The 23,553-nt window shown below is 35.6% G+C and overlaps 2 protein-coding genes and 1 pseudogene across 3 annotated transcripts; all 3 read right to left on the bottom strand.

The window, feature by feature from the left end:
• Positions 1 to 1,229: 1,229 nt before the first annotated feature.
• On the bottom strand, positions 1,230 to 4,037 carry LOC110685835 (AAA-ATPase At3g50940-like). Of its 2 annotated transcripts, none has more exons than XM_021862363.1 (2): positions 2,871 to 4,037; positions 1,230 to 1,835 (listed from the first exon to the last, which is right to left on the bottom strand). In XM_021862363.1, the coding sequence occupies exons 1-2, from the start codon at positions 3,897 to 3,899 to the stop codon at positions 1,377 to 1,379; spliced, it is 1,488 nt and encodes a 495-aa protein (XP_021718055.1). In that variant the 5' UTR covers positions 3,900 to 4,037; the 3' UTR covers positions 1,230 to 1,376. The 2 variants fall into 2 exon arrangements, with proteins under 2 accessions (XP_021718055.1, XP_021718056.1); XM_021862364.1 differs by having other exon boundaries at positions 1,230 to 1,829.
• Positions 4,038 to 6,268: 2,231 nt separating this feature from the next.
• LOC110686252 lies at positions 6,269 to 18,514 on the bottom strand (annotated as a pseudogene).
• Positions 18,515 to 19,927: 1,413 nt separating this feature from the next.
• Positions 19,928 to 22,021, bottom strand: LOC110685834 (AAA-ATPase At3g50940-like). Its single transcript, XM_021862362.1, is given in 4 exon segments — positions 19,928 to 20,438; positions 20,440 to 20,679; positions 20,830 to 21,497; positions 21,500 to 22,021. Coding segments are annotated over 4 exon segments (1,542 nt in total). The 5' UTR covers positions 21,876 to 22,021; the 3' UTR covers positions 19,928 to 20,180.
• Positions 22,022 to 23,553: the final 1,532 nt, after the last annotated feature.

Raw genomic sequence — 23,553 nt, 5'->3', positions numbered from 1 at the left:
ATTTGGTTCACATGATCACATGGGTACCAACTTTCTATGAAGTTAAATTACTTCTCTTGTAAATATCCTAGAAAATAACTTTATAATTATGGTTAGTATTTTAAGCATTTTGTAAGATCCTGTTTCACTTCAACTTATTTTTGTTGAATTGAAATTATTTTTATTGAACTAGAATTATTTTTAAAGAACTTAAATTAATTTTATAAAACTGAAATTATTTTTACTAATTAAACGTATTTTTATCGATTCTATATTATATCTGTTCTTCAAGGTTATTGATTTTTACTAATTAATTAAAAGTGAACTGAAATTATTTTTATAAAACCAAACTTGTTATTTTTATAGAACTAAAATTATTATTGTAAGGTGAAGAGAACATGGGCTAATTATGGGAATTGACATAGGACTTATGACTTACCAAAAGGAGGAAATGTAAGGCTCTATTTAATTCACTTTATTACTTATTTCGGAAAAATAACTTAAGATCAACTTAAATTAGATCTAAACAAAAAAGTTCAAGTCAGATTAGATATGCAAAAATAACGTAAATATGCACATCTTGAAATTACCAAATGTTGTGGGGCCGGGCTTACAAGAATGAGCATAAAAAACACCTAAAAAAGCATATAAAAAAACAGTAGCAATTGTGAGTGTATGACATGCATAAAAGTTGGATGTAAAAGAAGGGGGAAGGAAAGGACATAGAAGTTTAAGTGTCACACGGCAGCACTAGGTAGTGTCTCCAATCAAGGGCCGCCACTATTGACTACTGTATGTTCTATTTGTACTCACGTTTTCATGTTTCATGTTTCATGTTTTCATTCTATGTTAATTGAACTTGCCAACCAATTGTTAGGAGGACAAAATTTTTAACAGGATTCAAACAACTTGTTAATTGTTTAACCATGTTTTCCGTACATGTTTAAATGGGCTTTTCTGGAAATTAGGCCCATTAATTGAATTGGACTTCTCCTATGTCCTATTTCCATGATAACAACAAGTGTAGCATAGGATTATTGCTTAACAAATCACGGAGTAATTTTTGCCTCACTGTTTGGTTGGTCCAATATGTATAGGCTTGGTTAAAATACTTTCTCCGTTTCATTATAAAAAGTAATCAAAACTGAAAATTCATATATATGCTATTGACAAGTAACTGATAAAGAATTGGAATGTCATATGTAGTTGTATTTAGTGTAACATACTAAAATATAAAAAGTAATGGCAACGTTGAACAATTTATTTGGTGTTATATATATCATCATAAGTGGTAATACAGTGTCAATGGAGTTCTATAGTACAACAATCGTGTTAGTTCCTCAAAACAGCATAGCAAATCCCAAAACACTAAGCTTAGCATGCGTATTAGGTGATATTTAATTCGATATTTCAAAATTTTGGCTAGGACAAATTTCATCTATAACACCATCACCTAGTCCTTCATCCTGGACTACTACTTCATCTTTATTATCTATCATCTCCTTCTTCGTCTTAAGGAACTTAAGAACTCCCTCAAGAGCCTCATCAACATCTTCCGATCTCATCAACTCTTCCGCCACTTGAGCAGGAGTCACTTCGACGATCTCAAACATCCCTTTGATCTCATCAAAGAGGGGGTGTTCTCCTTCGAATTCAAGGTAGTTGGAGACTAATATCTTAAAACTTTGAAATGTTAAATAAGACATGTGAATTTGCATGTCCATTCGCCCTGGTCGTAGTAAGGCAGGGTCAAGCTTTTCCATGTGGTTTGTTGTAAAGACTATGATCCTTTCATCCCCGCAGCTTGACCATAAGCCATCTATGAAATTAAGTAACCCTGATAGTGTCAACTGCACCTAAAATAAAATTATATTATAAAATTATGTAATTTTTGTTTGGTACTTTTTCTTGTCCATAAACAATTATTATGAGACGTAAGTTATTGCTTAACAAATCACGGAGTAATTTTGTACTACGAGTATGTTGTAAAATGTAGGAGTTACGTTGTTTTTCGATTATCAGCCTATTTTTAGTGTAACTAATTTTTAAAATGTGATAGTAAGAATAATTTTTTATTTTAAGAAATTACTTCAACTAGTGATTTTTTTTTTTGAAAAATCACAGTAACTCGATGGTTGGCCACGTAGGACCGTTCTGATGATGGTGTCTTAAAAGAACAAGCATAATTTGTTCATTAAACTGAATAAAGTGGATTGGTTCATGCTGCAACGTACGCTCGAGCATTCAAATGACCATGAAATTAAAAATGAAATTTTGGTGACAAAAATAACACTCTTATTATAACCTCACTAAACAGCCAAAAGACATAGTACACCTTGCTCACACCCAAAATAAAATGTTGCTCAATTATTTGTCCATATACTAACAAAACAATATTTTTGCAATCTTACTCATCACCTTTTTTGTTTGCCATCAACCAAGTGTTTTTATTTCTAATATTAATTGGAAAATAAAAGTCGGTTTGACACATGGAAAACTTTTTAACATCATTAATCAATAACATTAACGGCCGACTAGCTACAAAATGATGGAGGGATCGTCAACATCAAGCAAATTAAACTTGAGTGGAAAACCTTTTCTACTACCTACAAACTAATTAATTACATTATTAAAACAGTCTTAGAAAGTTTAAATAAGAAATTTAATTTAATTTTCTCCCTAATTCACATAAGTTCGATTTTAAAACTAAGTTTACTACATACTTTGTACTAAAAAATTACTTGGAAATTGAATTCTTAACATAAAGATTGATACGTTCAACGTATACACCAAACAATATAGAATCGCGTTCATTATATGGTTAAGTCGATTTTTAACGGGTGTAAAAATAAATCAACATGTTATAAAAATGAAAGGACTAAAGAACTAACCTGAACTTCTGGAGGCTTATTAGGGAATTGGCCATTCTCATTCAAATTCTTACGTCGATTTTGAATATCGATAGTACAATCAATATCTTCAATTACCAATACAGAGCGATTAGCCGTAGCAAGTAACAATCTCCTTAAATCAGAGTCCTTAATCAAATTTCCAAGTTGCAAGTCATAAATATCGAACATTAAGTAATTAGCCATAGCAGCAATTAAACTAGACTTCCCTGTTCCTGGAGGTCCATGAAGTAAGTACCCTCTTTTCCAAGCCCTTCCAACTCTCCTATAAAACTCCCTTCGCTTCACAAATCGATCTAAGTCCTCCATTATCGCGGTCTTCGCCTCCGTGTCCATGGCCAACGTCTCGAATGTCGAGGGATGCTCTAGGTTTATAGTATCCCAATAGACGTTACCACAACTAAACCTACTCCCTAGGGTACACAACTTTAAGGGCCTTTCTTTATCGATAACGGATTTCGATTTAGCTAACATGTAAGGTATGTACGAGTTTATGACTTTGTCTTTGAACTTCTTTTCGAAGGTGAGCTCGAAGTACCGGGTGACAGGGGCGGGTGAAGAGAGTAGATCATCGTCGTTTCCGCTTGAAGAGTTACGTTGCTTTTCGGGTTCCATACAAAGGAATCGCCATCGAAGGGGGATGTTATCGAATGAGTCATCGATTTCTTCACCTTTTTCTAAGCGGATGGTGAGGGACTTGTCCTTGGGGGACTTGCTTATCTTGAGGCGTTCCGTCGAGGGAGTGATGACTTTGGTGGAGAGGTAGACCTCGGCGGAGTCGTAGACTTGGTTGCGGCCAATGCCCGTGGAGTTGACCTCTTCGATGACAAGGGTGAGGGTGTTGGAGCGGTGGTTGAAGAGGCGTTGGAGAAGGGAGAAAATGTAGTTTCGGATCGGGTTCGGGATGAAGTCATGGAGGATGGAGCGTAAGAGCATGGCTAAGGCGGAAAGTGAGGCGTAGGCTGAGAATAAGGAGGTTGCTGTCGGCATTTGGGCTTGGGAGAAATACATGATATGGTTAGTTGATGCTTCTGTATTGTTGTTGTTTTTGGTTTTGTTTTTTTATGAGAGTTTTTATTTGGGATTGTGAATAAATGAGATGATGTATGCTATGTGAAGGGTATGTATATATAGTTGTACTATATTTGGTGAATCATTTTTGGGCATGGTTTGTTCTTTAAGGTCTTTTTTTTTTTTTTTTTTTTTGGAGTGCAAATTTCAACTTATTTTAAATGCTAAAGCACACTACCTAAAAATGAGGTAGCATAGTTTTTTTTACAAAATAAATAAAGAAAGAAAATGTAAATACATACCATGACTAAATTCATTGAAAAGTAGGAAGAAAGTTGAAAATCAAATTCCTACCATATGAGATAGCTTAGTGTAAATTACAATTTAAGGTTATAGTGAAATGATAAAAGTACTCTGTATAAAACTTTAATTTATGTTCCCAAAGAAAAAAAAACGGAATTAATTTCCTTTACCCTAAATAAGCCCTAGAGCAAACTCGGTGGACAAAGATAATTAAAGGGAGGGAAAGTAAACTACCAACTCTACTACTTAATTAATTAATTAGCATGGACTATTGGGATGGAAAATCAAAGGAAAATCACAAAATGGAAGAAAATTGTGATCCATTAATTTCACCCATTAATTTTGTTTGTTAGTAACCTTTTTGTAGGCTTCAGAGAAGTTGTATAACAAGTGTAGAATTATATAATTTTTTGTTGAAAAAGGGTAGAGTTTAGGGGAGAAATGAGTGGTTAACTTTTAAAAAGGAGGGATGGCGTGGGTTGAAGATAAATACAATAAAGAATCAACAACAATCATAGGTTAAAACTTAAGACGTTAAGTGGCCTCCAAGAAACTTTGGTGAAATGAATTGTAATTTGCAACAAAATTAAAGTGTTGTAGCAGAGTGCAAAATGTACTGCTTCTGAACAGTTGACGACCCTGCTGACTTTTAAAAGGTTTTTCCATTCAAAATCATGGAAAAACCAACCATTGTCTATGCACTTAGCTCGCTGCAGAAAATCAACCCAAAATGTCCTAAAAGAAAGGGTGATCGTATATAAGCTAAAGGTGAAGCTAAGTGTCAGGATTTTTTTCTATGAGGCCAGGGGTCGGTCAAGGTATAGAAGGTTCCAACCACCCAAATGTTAAGGGATGCATCTTGGAGTCTTATAATATTGTTTGGAACCATATATTTCTACTAGCTAGTCAGTCATACAAAGTAACATAGTGGCCTTGATTTAATAAAAAGAGGTGTATATGTAACAACTATGTACATTGACATTCAAATTGAAGGGTACAATTCACACTTTCAGATCAATTTCGAGAAATTTTCTCAAAGTTGAAGTAAATACATGGTGTACCCCCCGGGGTCATATAAGTTGGTTTGGAACCATAGCAAAAATAGGTCTATTAAGTCCGGAAAGTGAGTTTGGTTCAACTATGTGACTATTTTAGAATTATGTTACATTAGTGGCAAGTGCGTGGGTGCACACCCCGTTAATTCTCATGGCTACATTTGTACGTGGTTCGGGGGGTGCACGCTCAAGCTAGAAAACTTGGCAAAGCATTGGTAAATGGTGGCCTTAATTATTCATGGACGTATTGAAGTCGTGTAGCAATGAGGAACCTGTGATACGGAGGCTCTGAGAACGAGCCATATATATGCGGGCGTGGTCTATTTCTTGACACTAGAATGTGGGATCTTCAATTCATTGGTGCTTATTTTTGCCTTTTGTTGTTGGTTGAAGTAGTTTCTTTCACATAAAATGGTGCTGCTACTTGAGGGATTGATGTGGATATGAAGGATACAGCATAATTATGCTAGGACCAATAACTATCATCAATTTAATTTAGTATATAGATGCCGCCCTTGCCAATTATGAGACATTAGGTGGAGATGACGAGTTCATTCGAAATACTAGTACTTTAAGCCTTAAAGAAAAGCATCTATTAGAACCAAACTTATTCACTTTGGATGAGGGAAATGATGTCATACTCGTAGTTATAGAGCCTTTTAAGTTTGTGTAATCTACGGAGCAAGAGTACGTGTTTCAATTTGCCTTGCCTTTACAATTAATAACAACAAAAAATATTGTCAATTACCAGTATCAGGATTAGTAATGTTATACAGATTAAAGTATACAATTGGCTATCTAGAGGGCCGACTTAAGTGAGACCAGATTGAGTTGCACAACTAACAACTCGATCACCTCTTAACTACGGAATATATAACAAGTTACCTTTATAAAAAAAAAAAAAAAAAAAAAAAAAAGAATGGCCACCCCATAAGATATATAAACTGTCACCCTAAGATAATATTAAAAGTCACCTCTAAACTAATACCTTAATTAACATAACAAGTCATCCTACCCTATAAACACAAAAATGTTAATGATAGACCTATCTCAATCAAAAATGTTTTTGTGTTCTAACCTATAGTGTTTATATCAAATCAAATCCATTAATTGGGAATGAAATGACTCCAACTAGTAGTAAAGAATTGAATAGTAGTGGAAATTAAAAGTGGCCGCAAAGACAAGCATGTAACAACTCTATGCATTGCTTAAAAAAGACTTCAAATTTTCAATAATTACATAGAAAATAACTTACGTCCAAACTTTATACGTACTAAATTAGAAGTAATAATTTGTGTCCCTTTTTGGCTACTTATTAGTTATTAATTATTATGTATCCACCCCCTCATCAACATTATTCTTTATATATTACTTCTCCTTCTTCTCTTATTATTAGTCTCAAATTCCTTTCATTTTTGGCTTTAGTGATGTTTATGAGAAAAAAATAATGGTTATATATATATATATATATATATATATATATATATATATATATATATATATATCACCATCATTCACATTATCATTTTTACTATCATTCTCTTTAGGCTTGGACTCATCCTCCAATCTCTTAGCCTCGGCATTTGCTTCATCCACCTTTTTCAACTCGAGGAACTCAACTAGACCTCTAAGTGCTGGATCAGGCTTATCGTGCTTCATTAATTGCTCAGCAACCTCGGCGGGGGTGACATTAGTTTCCTCCACCAGCCTCTCAATGTCCATAAAGTGTTCATGATTCTTTACGCCGAGGTAGTTGTTAGCAAGGAGCTTGAAGCCACAAGGAGTGCAATAAGACATGTGAATGTGCACGTCCATGCGCCCTGGACGTAGCAATACAGGGTCCAACTTTTCTTTGTGATTTGTGGTAAATATTATGATTCGCTCATCCCCACAACTCGACCATAATCCATCAATAAAGTTCAGTAATCCCGATAATGTAACCTGACAAGAAACAAATACATTGATCAACAATCTAATAGAGTATAAAAATTACTCTTAAGACTTTAACCATCAGTTTAAACTTTTAATTAAGTTGGTCTTATGACATAGTATGATCATTTTCATTTACTATCCCTGTTTCATAATATATGTAACATTTACTAAAAATAGTTGTTGCACATAACACACATTACATGCAACAAATGTTTTCTTTCTTTTTTAAGTTATCATTTCTCTCTATTGATCTCTCTCTTCATTAAATGTATCTTTCTTTCTCTATCCAACACTCAAACAAATTCTGCCTATGAAACAGGAATTGGTGTTGTTGTACATAATATGAAATAGAGGTAGGCGATACTTATTGTTCGAGTCTAAAAAATAAAGCGTGTAAATAAAAACTACAAACCTTATCTTCTTGATGTTGTCCTCCAGGAAAACGTCGGGTACTCCCTCTAAGAGGAATACGTCTGGTACGCTCTCCAAGAGGAAAACCACAAGAACCATCTTCATTTTCTCTGTTGTTCAATTCTATGGAACAATCAATATCCTCAACAACAACTATAGACTTATTCGCGGTACCCACCAGCGCATTCCGGAGCTCAGAATCAAACCTCATCCCACTCAACGCCAAATCATACTGTTGAGCCTTTTGGTTTTGATGGACAAATTGACAAACTCGACTAATGAATGTTTTGAGTCTTTGGTGAATAAAGGATTCAAGCAAAGTTCGTTCCGGAGTAGGAACTTGGATGCGGAGTAGCATTCTTTAAAAAGCCTCGTGCAAATCTCACGTTCTAGTTTTAATTGTGAGCACTCAATAATATAAAGTCGGAAAGGAACTCAATGACTTATGTTAAAGACTACTGGAATAAAAGTTAGTTTTAAAAGATAATTTCTTAAAGAAAAGATAATTTGTAAAAGTTTTAATAAAGATAATTATCGAAGATAATTATCTAGTTGTTTTAATAAATAATAAATTTATCTTTTCAAATAAAATCTTTTTAAACAAACTTTTGATAATCTTTTAAATAAAATATTTGATAAAGTTAGCAAGTGGTTTTTCTGTGAGAAAATCTTTTATACGGCTAATGGTTATCAAGTTGTTAGGATAGTGGTTTAATTAGATAAGGCTAGGAAACCTCTTCATGATCACAATCTGTCAAGATAACTCCACAAGTTGTTAGTGGGTTGTTGACATGTGGACGTGATTATGGTGGAGGTTAATGACTAAGCCTTCTCTATAAATACTCGTGCAAACTATCTCAGAAAAACATAACTCTTGAGCATAAAAATTCCAGTAGCCATCTAATAACATAAAGAGAGTTATTTTCCTTCATATATTCTTGAGTGCAATAGGTATTTGTAATCACAGATTGTATTCAAGTACTTAGGGGTTGGGATTGTGAGTTTGTAAAGTGAGGTCAAGGAAGCTTCGTTGCTGAAGTCTTCTGTGAGAGTTGGGAACAAGTTCCTAATTTGTGGAACTTGTTAACGGGTTTGAATCTTCACTTGTAAAGAGTTTGATTACTTAGTGGAAATTTAGAAAAGCCTATATCTTCTCTCGTCACTATTTCATTTAGTTAAATTCCGCAAAAAGTTTTTAGATTTCACCTCAAATACAATTCACCCCCCCCTCTTGTATTAGCCAGTTAGACTTTCAGTTGGTATCAGAGCGGGAACTCAGAGCACGCAGGCAACCCTGTTGAGTAAGTTCCTGGGAAAATGGCTTACACAGAGGAAAAGGAATTCGGGAGTACATCCATTCAAAGGCCTCCATACTTCAACGGCAAATTTTATCCTTATTGGAAGGATAAGATGGAAATCTTTATCCAAGCAGAGAATTATCAGGTATGGCGAATTATACAAGTAGGAGATTACGAAATTACGAAAACGAATGCTAATAATGAGGTAATCCCTAAACCTATGGATGAGTATGAAAAAACTGATTTTGAAAAACTTGAAATGAATGCTACTGCCAAAAAGTTTTTAATTTGGGGACTTGGACCCGATGAACATACTCGTGTCAAAGGGTGCAAGTCCGCAAAGGAAATTTGGGATCTTCTGGAAGTTACACATGAAGGAACGTCAGATGTTAAACGTTCCAAAATAGACATTCTTTTATCTCAGTATGAGCGCTTTGAAATGGGAAATAAAGAATCCATTAAAGACATGTTTACTCGATTTAAAAGTATTACTAACGAACTAACGTGTCTTGGTAAGATAATTCCTATAGATGAGCAGGTCAGAAAGGTCTTAAGAAGTCTTCCAGACAATGACAGATGGAGAGCAAAGGTTGCAGCTGTGCAGGAATCAAAAGACTTCACCAAGTTTAATCTGGAACAGCTTGCGGGTTCCCTCATTACCCACGAGATCCAGTCGAACAATCGGACTCAGGAGACTGTCAAAAGTCAAGGGCTAGCACTAAGAGCCAATGAAGAATCCGAAGAGAAGTCCGACATTGATGAAGAAGAAGCTGCAATGTTGGTGAGAAGGTTGAAAAAATTCTACCGTAACAACAAGTTTTTAGACAAGAAGAAAGGATACAGTAAAAGAAATCAGGAATCCAAAGTCAAGTCTTCTTGTCACAAATGTGGAAACACCAACCACTTCATCAAAGAGTGTCCATTATGGGAATCTGAGAAAGGCAAGGGAAAAGAAGCTGATCAAAGCAGAAATTCCAAGCCTAACTTTTCTAAAACAAATTTCAGGAAAGCAATGATTTCCACGTGGGGAGAATCAAGTTCCGAAGAAGAGGAACAGGAACACACGGACGATGAAGTAGCCAATCTCTGTCTAATGGCAAAGCATGATGATGAGGTAGTCATTCAACCTAGTTATTTGAAATCTCTCTCAAAGGATAAATTAATATCTCTATTGTTAGAAACCTTAGATGAATATAAAGAATTATGTGCAAAACTAAGGCAAGCCGAAAAGGCAACTGGAATTTGTAGAGATCATGTAAAGTATCTGAATAGCTTAAGAAATGATGTTCAAGGCAGATTCTTTGAATTGTTAGATAAAAATATTATGCTAAAAGAATCCCTTGAAAGAGTCAAGAGTGAGAATATCATGCTGAATATTGAATTGACTCAATATAAAATGTTGTGTACTAACATTGATTCTTGCAGGTCTACTGAAGTTCCTTTAATCATGTTTAATAATGAACTAGAGCATGTTAAGAAAGAGATAAAGGAAACCAATGATAAAAATGAGAAACTAGAAAAGGACCTAGAAATTGCAAGAAAAAGTAAAAATACAGCAAGCACGGGTGTTCCCAAGTGGGTAAAGGAAGCTCAGACAAAAAGAACAGAAGGTCTAGGCTATGTTCATAAGAAGAAGTCCACTGGAAAGAAAAAGAAATATGTGAACTTACCTAGTGAGACTGTTTGTTCTTTTTGTGGTAAAAAGGAACATCGCAGTGAAGAATGTACTAAGAAAGCAAATCTGTACAATAAGAATGTGAACTATGTTTGGCAGAAGAAATCTGATTTAAATGTGTCAACACAGGAACCCATGAATGAAAGGGTTCCTGCTACTAACCCTTAATTTCTTTTGCAGGTCGCAGTGAGGGGGAACAACCAGTGGTACCTCGATAGCGGTTGTTCTAAGCACATGACAGGAGATGAATCCAGATTTCTCTCACTGACGGCCTATACAGGGGGAACAGTGACCTTTGGAGACAATAAGAAAGGCAACATTGTTGCTGTTGGCAAAGTAGGAAGGTCAAGTTCCCATGCAATTGACAATGTATTTTTAGTCGAGGGTTTGAAGCATAATCTACTCAGTATTTCTCAGTTTTGTGATAAAGGAAACTTTGTAAGCTTTTCTTCTGAAAAATGCAAAATCATCAACAATAACACTGGTAAAATCGTTTTGGAAGGAACTCGTAAAGGGAACACATATACCGTGGACCTTAACAAAGTTCCAAAATACAATCTATCTTGTTTAAGTGTTATTGAGGATGATCCACTTCTATGGCATAAACGTTTTGGACATGCTAGTCTTTCATTGCTTGACAAATTAAGGTCAAAGGACTTGGTAATCGGATTACCTTCTATCAAATTCCTAAATGACAAAATTTGTGAAGCCTGCATCAAAGGAAAGCATGTTCGATCATCATTTAAATCAAAGAAAATGGTAAGCACCACAAAACCATTGGAACTCATTCATATGGATTTGTGTGGCCCCGTTAGAATTCAAAGTAGAAGTGGAAAAAGATATGTCTTAGTTCTTGTGGATGATTATTCTAGATTTACATGGGTCATATTCTTACATAGTAAAGATGAAACTTTTGATATGTTTATGACTTTCTTGAAAAAGACACAAAAATCAATAGGTAATCAACTTATTCATATGAGAACTGACCATGGTACGGAATTCGAAAATTCCAAGTTTGATGAATTTTGCAGAGAACAGGGAATAAGTCACAATTTCTCAGCGCCAAGAACACCACAACAAAATGGTGTGGTTGAGAGGAAGAACCGAACATTGGAAGACATGGCAAGAACAATGCTAATAGCAAGTGGGCTTCCAAGGAATTTTTGGGCAGAAGCCGTCAACACAGCATGCTATATCGTCAACCGAGCCATGCTCAGACCAATGTTGGACAAGACACCTTATGAACTGTTAAAAGGGAGAAAACCTAATATTACTCATTTAAGAGCTTTTGGATGCAAATGCTTTGTTCACAATAATGATAAAAGAAATCTTGGAAAATTTGATGAAAGGAGTGATGAAGCAGTCTTTTTAGGATATGCATCTAATAGTAAAGCTTATAGAGTTTACAATAAGAGGACTATGTGTGTAGAAGAAAGTATACATGTGATTTTTGATGAAACTAATAATTATGAATGTGTACAGGAATATGAAGATGGAGATTTCAAAATTGGTCTCACTCGTTCAACAGACCAAGATGAAGAATTAACTCCCAAAAAGCAGCCTGTTCGAATTACTGGAAATGCTGATAAGGAACCTACTGAAGTTCCAAACAATACTGAAGCCTCTGATCAAAATACAGAAGAAACAGAAAATACAGAAGGCAAAGCAAATGCAGAAGCAGAACACCATGAAGAAATGGAAGAAAGAGCAACTCAAAATAACACTTTTATACCAGCTCAATCATTCCAACCAAAGCCATGGAAACATCAAAGGTCACACCCCCTGGATAAAATTATAAGTGACCTAAGCAAGGGAACTCAGACGAGATCCCAACTGAGAAACTTTTGCGCATTCAATGCCTTCCTATCAACACTGGAACCTCGAAATCACAAAGAAGCCTTGGAAGATGCTGATTGGATTGTTGCCATGCAAGAGGAATTAAATGAATTCGAAAGAAACAAAGTGTGGCACCTTGAACCTAAACCAAAGAATCAAAAGGTTATTGGTCTCAAATGGGTATACAGGAATAAGCTAGATGAACATGGCACAATTGTAAGGAACAAGGCAAGATTGGTTGTTAAAGGCTACAATCAGCAGTGAGTTTGAGATGAGCATGATGGGGGAACTCAACTTCTTCCTTGGGCTCCAAATTAAGCAAACTAACGAAGGAATAATGATCCATCAGCAGAAATATGTGAAGGAGTTATTAAAAAAATACGGTATGGAAAGCACAAAGATAAACCACACTCCCATGGGAACAACCACAAGGTTGGACCAAGACCCCAAGGGAACTCGTGTGGATCAAACAAAATACAGAGGTATGATTGGTTCCTTGTTATATTTAACTGCTAGCAGACCTGACATTTCGTTTAGTGTAGGTCTTTGTGCTAGATTTCAATCGGATCCAAAGGAATCGCATCTAACAGCCGTCAAAAGAATTCTACGATACTTGAAAGGGACGGAAGACTTGTGTCTGTTTTATCCAAAAAGTGACTCGTTTGACCTAAAAGGATATGCTGATGCTGACTATGCAGGAGATTTGGTAAATCGTAAAAGCACGTCAGGTATGGTCCAATTCTTAGGCTCTTGCATGGTTTCTTGGAGTTCCAAGAAACAAAACACTGTTGCTCTATCCACTGCCGAAGCAGAATATGTGGCTGCTGCTGCATGTTGCTCTCAATTGCTATGGATAAAACAACAGTTGCGTGACTATGGCATTATTTTAGAGTGCGTTCCTATTCATTGTGATAACACAAGTGCCATTTGCATTTCTAAAGATCCAGTACAACACTCTAAAGTTAAGCATATACATGTAAGGCATCACTTTTTGAAAGATAATGTTGAAAAGGGCTTAATTAAGCTAGATTTTATTTCTACTGAATTTCAAATTGCTGACATTTTAACTAAGCCTTTAAGCAGAGACAAGTTTGAAAAGATGCGTGTGGAATTGGGGATGCTACGGCTCAAGTGATTTTTGTTTGGAACCCCTAAGGTAAAATCGGATGTAACTAACAATGCTACGCTCAATCTTGTGTGAATAACACAGCTGAAATTACCCAGGGGAAAGATTTGTGAAGTATTGAAAAGTCACTTATACATACTTTTAATATGTTAAAAATATTGAGCCATGTTGTTTCAAGTTCCCTTTTCATCATTCTTTACTCTCTGTATCATGATCACGTAAATTATCATCATAATTTACAATCAATTTGCTCTTATTTATCTTTTTCATTTTTTATTTATCTGTTTTTCTTCTTGTTATTTTCTTTCTTATCTTTTATTTCTATCATTTTTTTTATTCTTATCTTTTTCCTTCCTTATTTTTTCATGATCAATTTTTCTATTCCTCATAAAATTCAAAAATACAAAAAGATTTTTTTTTCACGTAAGATAAGGAGCTAACATATTCATTACTCCTTACCTTCCGTATTTTTATCTATCTTATTATTGTGGTACGTTTGAAAGATGCAATTATTACACCCTATTAAACCCATACTACCCCTAAAACTACCCTACTACCTTACCATACAAACCGTCACTTTTTCTCACCCTTCCCAATTAAATTTTTTCTTTAACACTCCACCTTCACCCATCAAATCAATTAAACTCCCCATAAACTTCCATAACCGGCCTCACTCTCTCTCCTCCCTATTCACACTATTCATCTTCTCCTTCCTTTCAATTCATCCTCATCACCATGAAAACCAACCTAACCTCAACCCCGAAACAACCAAAAACCCGGAAGCCTTCCTCTGCTGGCGGCTCCCCTGAACCAGTCCCACTTGCCGTTGTTCACCCTAAAGCTTCGACAAAGAGAAAGGCTACAACCGTGAAAGGAGGTGACAGAAAGAGGCGAAGCTCTCAAAAGTCTCCATCTTGGAATTACACTCACGGTTATCACATCAATTATGACTGGTGTACGGCAAGTAAGTTCTCCGAATTCATCTCCTTAATTGATTATCAAGAATGGGTGCATTTGTTCCAAAATTGTTCTCACTATCCAATTTACCCTAAGCTTTTGTTTGAATTCAAAAATACTTTCAAACACAACAATGGTGTTTGCACGGCTACAGTCAAAGATACTCACATTCATTTTGATGTTGCATATTTAGGGAACTTGTTTCAAGTCCCCACCTCTGGCTATAGTTCATACCTAAAACACAAGCAAATTGTGCAAATTGGGCATTATGATGAGAATAGGGTTATTAAATTTATCGGTGGAAACCCGAAAAGCAAGACTTCGCATCATAACATACTCACCCCTCTTCACAAATTATTGTTCAATTTCACATGGAGAGGCATTGTTCCTCGTTTGCAAAAACGTAGCACAGTATCCCTACTAGATGCAACCATCATCTTTTGTCTTGCTCGGAAAATAAAAATAAACTTTCCAAAGTTGATGATTGAACATTTGGCTTTCTATGCAAATAAATCTACTATTCCATATGGATCTCTCCTCACTGTGTTGTTTAAGTCTTTTGGGATTGATGTTGAAAGTGAGTCACCCACTTATATTAAACCTGAGAACATTCTCTCGGAGCAATCTTTGCTTCGCCTGAGCCTTAAACTTGAGAGTGGGACACTTACTTTCTTGACGAGAGGAAGTGAGGAGAAAAATCGTGGAAAAGGGAAAACACAGGTTGTAGAGGGAGATACAAGTGAGTCAGAAGAGGAGGAAAGTGAGTCTGAAAAAGAGGAAAATAAAGAAAAAGGAGAGGAAGAAAAAGGAGAGGAAGCAATTTCTGAGGGGGAACCTCAGGAGGCAGTTTCTGTGGAAGAAGAGGAGACTCAGAGTGAGGGGGAATCTAGCTCAGAAAGTGAGAGTCTCGACCTCCCTTATACAGGAGGACTAAGGCGGAGTAAGAGGAAAATTGTCAAACCTGCTACTTCTACTCTAAAGCCTGTGATCATTGAAGACATTAGCTCTTCTGATCACTCAGACCCTGATTTCACCCCTACACAAGTTCCTTTTGCCTCCGAGCCATCTCCTGTTCCTGCCTCTCCCACAAACCAAGCTAAACCCTCTTCCCCTCCTGTTTCACCAAAACAGACTTCTCCCTCTCCCTCCCCAGCTTTTCCTACATCACAGCCTACAGGCTTTGCTGCCTTCTCTGGAACAAATGCTTCTGTTTTTGATATTCAACAGGTGAAAGCAGAAATGGAGAAGCTGGTAAAGATGGTGTGCACAAAGCTGGAGGACATGGCAAAGCAGCTGGCTTCTCTTCAACGCCAAGTGCAGGCTGTGGCAGATGCTCAGGCAACCAGTTTTACTGGGATGGAGAACAAAGTTGATGCTGCTGAGAAGAACATACTGCACAGCACTCAGGAGATATTGGAGACGATTAACAGGGTGGCTTTTGAAGAGGTGGAGGAAGCTTCCAATGACCCCAAAACCCCAGCTGATGAACCTACTTACTCACCATAATTGCAATTTCAAACTTGTCACTTTTACTTCTTTTGTTTTTGCTTGTTCCATTCGGATTTCAGTTTGTAACTCATAACTTTTGCTACTCTTTCCTGCTTTTGATTTTCGTCTATGGGAACTTGGCTCGTATTTTTCATATGATTGTGTGTGTTTGCTGATGATTTAGTACCTAACTTATTTTTGCCTTGCATTATTTGAGCTCACTATTCCCTACGTAGTCTAGTGGGAGTATAGCAAAATGTTTTTTTCAATCTTTTGATAATGCCAAAAGGGGGAAAAAGACAAACTTCATGGCGGCTAAGGTGTTTACCAAGGAACTCACACATCGAAGGTACAAACTTTTGCTAAGTTCAGTTTTTAAAGTCTTTGTTAATTTTTCTTTTGCTCAGTTTTTTTAAAAAAAAAAAAAAAATAATAATAATAATAAAAAAAAAAAAAAAAAAAAAAAAAATACTTTTTAATATTTTTCTAAGTTCTTTAATTGTTTTTTTGTTTTCATGCCTTACTTTAAATTTTTGTTGCATGCCTGGATGATTTTATTTACCTAAGTTTGTCAATGTTTGTCATCATCAAAAAGGGGGAATTTGTTGAGCCTTTTGGTTTTGATGGACAAATTGACAAACTCGACTAATGAATGTTTTGAGTCTTTGGTGAATAAAGGATTCAAGCAAAGTTCGTTCCGGAGTAGGAACTTGGATGCGGAGTAGCATTCTTTAAAAAGCCTCGTGCAAATCTCACGTTCTAGTTTTAATTGTGAGCACTCAATAATATAAAGTCGGAAAGGAACTCAATGACTTATGTTAAAGACTACTGGAATAAAAGTTAGTTTTAAAAGATAATTTCTTAAAGAAAAGATAATTTGTAAAAGTTTTAATAAAGATAATTATCGAAGATAATTATCTAGTTGTTTTAATAAATAATAAATTTATCTTTTCAAATAAAATCTTTTTAAACAAACTTTTGATAATCTTTTAAATAAAATATTTGATAAAGTTAGCAAGTGGTTTTTCTGTGAGAAAATCTTTTATACGGCTAATGGTTATCAAGTTGTTAGGATAGTGGTTTAATTAGATAAGGCTAGGAAACCTCTTCATGATCACAATCTGTCAAGATAACTCCACAAGTTGTTAGTGGGTTGTTGACATGTGGACGTGATTATGGTGGAGGTTAATGACTAAGCCTTCTCTATAAATACTCGTGCAAACTATCTCAGAAAAACATAACTCTTGAGCATAAAAATTCCAGTAGCCATCTAATAACATAAAGAGAGTTATTTTCCTTCATATATTTTTGAGTGCAATAGGTATTTGTAATCACAGATTGTATTCAAGTACTTAGGGGTTGGGATTGTGAGTTTGTAAAGTGAGGTCAAGGAAGCTTCGTTGCTGAAGTCTTCTGTGAGAGTTGGGAACAAGTTCCTAATTTGTGGAACTTGTTAACGGGTTTGAATCTTCACTTGTAAAGAGTTTGATTACTTAGTGGAAATTTAGAAAAGCCTATATCTTCTCTCGTCACTATTTCATTTAGTTAAATTCCGCAAAAAGTTTTTAGATTTCACCTCAAATACAATTCACCCCCCCCTCTTGTATTAGCCAGTTAGACTTTCACATACACATCAAAATTCAAGTAATTTGCCATAGCCGCGATCAAGCTCGATTTCCCTGTCCCGGGAGGCCCGTACAACAGGTAACCTCTCTTCCACACCTTCCCGACATGTTGATAGTACTCTTTCCTCTTCAAAAACCTATCGAGATCTTCGATGATCATTCGTTTCAACTCGGTGTCCTTCACCACTGTTTTGAATGTGGCTGGGTGGTTTAATGTGATAGATGTCCAATTTGGATTATTTGTAAACAGCTTGATCGTCTTCGTCTCCATTTTAAGAAACTCCGATTGCTTTAAAATGTGGGGGATATATTTTTTTTTATTGCAATAGCCTTAAACTTTTTGTGAAATGTTAAGTGAAATGATTTAACCTCCGACTTTAAGGTTGAGTTCATATCTCTTGGGTGGTAAAAGTTATTGTTAGACTGGATGGTGTGACAATAAAACATCCATCGAAACTTGACCCCCTCGAACTCATGTACGATCCCTTCGTTTCGATCTACGTTGACTAGTATTTTATCCCCGGTTACAGGCTTCCGGACCATAAGGCGGGTGGCTGATGCAGACGTGGACGTGGTTTTGGTTCGGGCCCCTATGAAGAGTTCGACGGCATCAAAGATTTGGTTGTTCTCGAGGCCGTCAAACTCCTCGATGATCATAGTGATCTCCGTGGAAAACCTACGACTTAAGATGGAATGGATGGAGGAGAATAGGTAGTCACAGACTTCGTAGGGGAGGAAGTCGTTGATGACCGATCGCGCCACCATTACTGCCGTGGCTGCCGAGCCAACCGTCGACAGGACTGATTTTGCTCTCATCATTGTGCTTGAAGAAGCCATGGAAATATGAAATGAGAAAGTTTTATAAAAATAATTAAAGAGAGAATTATTGTAATTATGATGGGATGACTAGTGAGTGTGGTTAATTATGTTTTAGTGTGTGATCAATTTGAGCACTATTTAATTTATATTTATAACATTGTATCGATAAGTCAAATTCGTTACGTGGAAAATTCAACCGTAGAAAAATTGAGTAAATTGGTGAAATTTCATATACTCGTTGTTTGGCTAATGAAAGCTTAAGCTAAAGTCTTTAAGGACGGATGAAAAATTGAAAACAATGGGGTGTGTTCCAAGTTATTAGGGGCCAACTTTAATTTTAGAGTATAGTTAATGTGCATAAGCTAAAGTCAACTGCTCTAGTATGGTATATGACATGTGCATAAGGTTAGGGTGTTATAATTAATGTTACGGATCTTCAGATTAACATATACTTGGAAGCCAAGGTATTCATAGAATAATCTATATTGTTGGCCTTGTTCATCAAGTATTTTGTAGTCTATGTAAGATTTGTCAATGAACGATGCCTGCATGAAGATAGATATGGGAGACTTTAAGATTATATGGGTCCCGTTTTTGGTTAGGAGAAGAAGCACTCTGTCTAATATGGAGAGCACTTCTAGTACGTCAATTTAGATCATTTTTGTTGATTTTGTTATTTTCATCACAATGTGTCTAATTCTAACATGAAATAAGTAACAGGTTTTTAAAATAAGTCGAAGAAAACATGATTTAAGCTGATATTAAATTAATTTCAGTCAGAGTAATTTTTTTTAAAAAATATGAAAATCAAGTAAGATGCAAATTAAAATAAGTTGTGCAACTTATTTACTCCATAATCAACAAGTTTTTACGACTAAAAAATGCAAAGTACGGAGTAGTAATAATTATGAAGCTGGTTATTTGTTGAAGGTCAGGTCTCCGGAAGAAATACCCAAAAGTTAGTTCAAGCTCAACCTTTCTGACTTGTGACCCTCAAAAACACGTCTAAAGCCCCAATATGACGTGAATTTTGGTCGATCCTCCCTAATCTCTAATACTTCATTCGTTTTTCTTAATGCATTACAAAGTACTTTTATATATCGAAGTTTCAATTGAAATGCATTACAATTATCTAATTTTTCTCTCATATCGCATGAGTTCTCTTTTTTCTCTTTATCGCTCTCATTTCTAAAAATAATTACATAGGTATACCGAGTACTATTGTGTTTCCCTTATTACTCTGAATTGATCATCTTAATTTTCTCAAATTGACAAAGTAGTATATGTTTCCCCAAGTTATTATCATGGAATGTAAACTAACTGAAAATAATAAAAGTATATTTTAGTCTTTTAAAAATGAAATAATAGAATTTACATTTGTTGAATATAAAAGTACTGCTAGTATACTTTTAGAAATGTATAAAAGTATATTGACAAACAAATGTTGAAGTGTTAATCCATAACAAACCCTGGGGAGGGGGAGGGGGAAATTGATCTGAAAGAGGTCGCTACTTACTGGCAAAACTTCATTGGTTGCAAAATTGTTTTACTTTTGTTTTTGGCTTTGGTCTTGTGATGTTTCCGTGATCTTGTAGGATTGGCTTCAAAAATGAAAGTCTTAATATTATTATGCGTCAACGTATAAGTCTTAGATTTGTATTGTGTACAGATGAAACTCTAGATTAAAAAAAAAAAAATCCATAGTATTAGAAATATTGTAAATGTACATTGCAAATATAAGAACAATCCTTAAATTTCATTTATTAACATCTTGTTTTTCAATTGACTCCTTGTCATTGGCCTCCTTAACATCCTCACCATCATTCACTTCATCATTTTTATTATCAGTCTCTTTAAGCTTGGACTCATCATCCTTCAATTTCTTAGCCTCCTCATTTGCTTCATCCACCTTTTTCAATTCGAGGAACTCAACTAGACCTCTAAGTGCTGGATCAGGCTTGTCGTGCTTCATTAATTGCTCAGCAACCTCGGCGGGGGTGACATTTTTTTTCCTCCACCAGCCTCTCAATGTCTGTAAAGAGTTCATGATGCTTTACGCCGAGGTACTTGTTAGCAAGGAGATTAAATCCACAAGGAGTGCAATAAGACATGTGAATGTGCACGTCCATGCGCCCTGGACGTAGCAATGCAGGGTCCAACTTTTCTTTGTGATTTGTCGTAAATATTATTATTCGCTCATCCCCACAACTTGACCATATTCCATCAATAAAGTTCATTAATCTCGATAATGTAACCTGACAAGAAACAAATACATTGATCAAAATTAAGATAGATCAGTATAAAACTAATCTTAAGATTTTAACCATCTGCTTGATAAGTTTTCGATTGAATTGGTCCCTCAATACATTATGATCAATTTCATCAATTAAAGGGAAACTACAAGCCTTGTCTTGCTGTCGTTGCCCACCAGGAAAACGCCCATCAAAACCACAAGGACCTTCTTCATTTTCCCTGTTGTTCAACTCAATGGAACAATCAATATCCTCAACCACAACTATAGACTTATTCGCGGTACCCAACAGTGCATTCCGGAGCTCAGAATCAAACCTCAACCCACTCAACGCCAAATCATACACATCAAAATTCAAGTAATTTGCCATAGCCGCGATCAAGCTTGATTTTCCTGTCCCAGGAGGCCCGTACAATAAGTAACCTCTCTTCCACACCTTCCCTACATGTCGATAGTACTCTTTCCTCTTCAAAAACCTTTCGAGATCCTCGATGATCATTTGTTTCAACTCGGTGTCCATCACCACTGTATCGAAAGTGGCTGGGTGGTTTAAAGTAATAGGTGTCCACGCATTTGCAGGATTACCATACGAGTTATTTGGATCAACTGTAAATAGCTTGATCGTCTTCGTCTCCATTTTTAGAAACTCCATTTGTTTTATAATGTGAGGGATATACTTTTCCATCGCAATAGCCTTAAACTTTTTGTGGAATGTTAAGTGAAAGGATTTAACCTCTGACCTCAAGGTTGAGTTCATATCTCTTGGATGGTAAAAGTTGTTAGACTGGATGGTGTGACAATGTAACATCCATCGAAACTTGACCCTTCGAACTCGTCAACGATCTCCTCATTTCGATCCACGTTGACCAGTATTTTATCCCCGGATTCAGGCTTCCGGACCTTAAGCCGGGTGGCTGATGCAGACGTTGTGGACGTGGTTTTGGTTCGAGCCCCTATGAAGAGTTCGACGGCCTCAAAGATTTGGTTACATTCGAGGCCGTCGAACTCCTCGATGATCATAGTGATCTCCGAGGAAAACCTTCGACTAAAGATGGAATGGATGGAGGAGAATAAGTAGTCACGGACTTCGTAGGGAAGGAAGTCGTTGATGACCGATCGCGCCACCATTACCGCGGCGGCTGCCGAGCCAACCGTCGACAGCACTGATTTTGCTGCCATCATTGTGCTGGAAGAAGCCATGAAATGAGAACGTTTTATAAAATAATCAAAGTGAGAATTTGTGTAATGATGGGATTATTAGTGACTGTTTGTTGGTTATGTTTTAGTGTGTGATCAATTTGAGCACTATTTATTACATGTATTGATGATTCAAATTCGTTACTTAGAAAATTCAACGAAGGTGAGATTATAAATATTGACCGTAATTAGTGAAATTTCAAAGACTCGTTTGGTTGACTAATGAATTCTTAAGCTAAAGTCCTAACGATGGACGGTGACGTGGGTTTACGGACGGATGAAAAAATGGGATGTGTCCCAAATTAGGGGCCAAATTTAATTTAATTTTTTTTTGAAGACAAATTTAATTTAATTTAAGAGTATAGTATATTTCGTAAAATTGGGTCAACTGCTCTAATATGAGATATGACATGTGACAAACATAAGATTAGAGTGTTTTAATATTCTGGATCTACAGATTAACATATATTTGGAAGCCAAGGAATTCATAGAATAATGAGCCAATATTTTTGGCCTTGTTAATCAAGTAATTAGTTTTCTATCATTCTATGTATGATTGTCAAAAATGCCTGTATGAAGGTATTTGAGATTTTTAGTACGTATGGGTCTCTTTTGTTATGGAGAAAGAAGCACCCTATCTATACCAACACTTCGGCCCCGTGCACTTCACCTTAATTTTGTTGAACTGAAATTATTTTTACTGAACTGAAATTATTTTTACTGATTTAATATATATATATGGTAAAATAATCTATTTTTGTTGGCATATATAACGATAATATATTATGCCAACCATATAAATTTTACATAATATTTCGTATATAAAAATGGTTAGCCTATATATTATGGGAATATGTATTTAATATACTTGTATATGATATTAGGTTTAGGGATACTGCCTTTCGTTGCCTAACTTTACCGCCAAACATGCCAAAACAATAAAACTAATAATAATAAGAATATAATCATAACTTTATTATCATCATAAATTATTACAAGGATTGCTTCTTATTGCATATGACTATTTAAGTTTTTTATTAAACGTCCATGCATATGATGATCTTCATCCTTGATGTCCCTAATTGATTACCAAATATGCTAATTTTGTACTATATCCATCTGAGCTTTCCTACCTTCATCAAATATGGAGTATTCCGCTCTAGGCTCAACATTTGCACATCTTTCTGAAATTGGTATCCCTAAAGTGTACAATCGGATAAAAATATGAAGTAAACGTTGATAAGATTATTGATAATTGATATGTTTGAGACATTTGTGGCATGTTTTTCAAAATCTTCCATTGCCCCTTAACGTTGTCAAAACACCTTTCAATTGTAGTATGCAATGAAGAATGACGATAATTGTAATGTTCCAGCATTCCTCGAGGTGGAGGACCATTGTGAAATTCCGGCATATTATACCTTGTTTGCTTGTCTTTAATTGGACTCAAATAACTGAGTGTGTTAGAATAACCTGAATCCACTAAATAATATTTTCCTAATAAGAAAATAAAAATTTTATTACAATAAATTATCCTGCTAAAAGAAAATAATATTAAAGAATTACCTACCTAGAGGAGGGTGTAGAAATTCAAATTTAGGATCAGTTAAGCAATTTCTCCACACCGTTATATCACGAGCACTTCCTTGATATCCAACATTGAAAAATGTGAATAACCTAT

This window comes from Chenopodium quinoa, unplaced genomic scaffold (genome assembly GCF_001683475.1).
Source record: "Chenopodium quinoa cultivar QQ74 unplaced genomic scaffold, ASM168347v1, whole genome shotgun sequence".
Taxonomy (NCBI): domain Eukaryota; kingdom Viridiplantae; phylum Streptophyta; class Magnoliopsida; order Caryophyllales; family Amaranthaceae; genus Chenopodium; species Chenopodium quinoa.
The sequence above is the reverse complement of the archived record's forward strand: the minus strand, read 5'-3'. Positions and strand labels throughout refer to the sequence as shown.

Bases quoted from the DNA above. Each gene is read 5' to 3' on its own strand.
- LOC110685835 (XM_021862363.1), bottom strand. From the start codon at position 3,899: ATGTATTTCTCCCAAGCCCAAATGCCGACAGCAACCTCCTTATTCTCA. The intron at 1,836-2,870 runs GTTAGTTCTTTA...ATTTTATTTTAG, and splicing joins ATAAGCCTCCAGAAGTTCAG to GTGCAGTTGACACTATCAGG.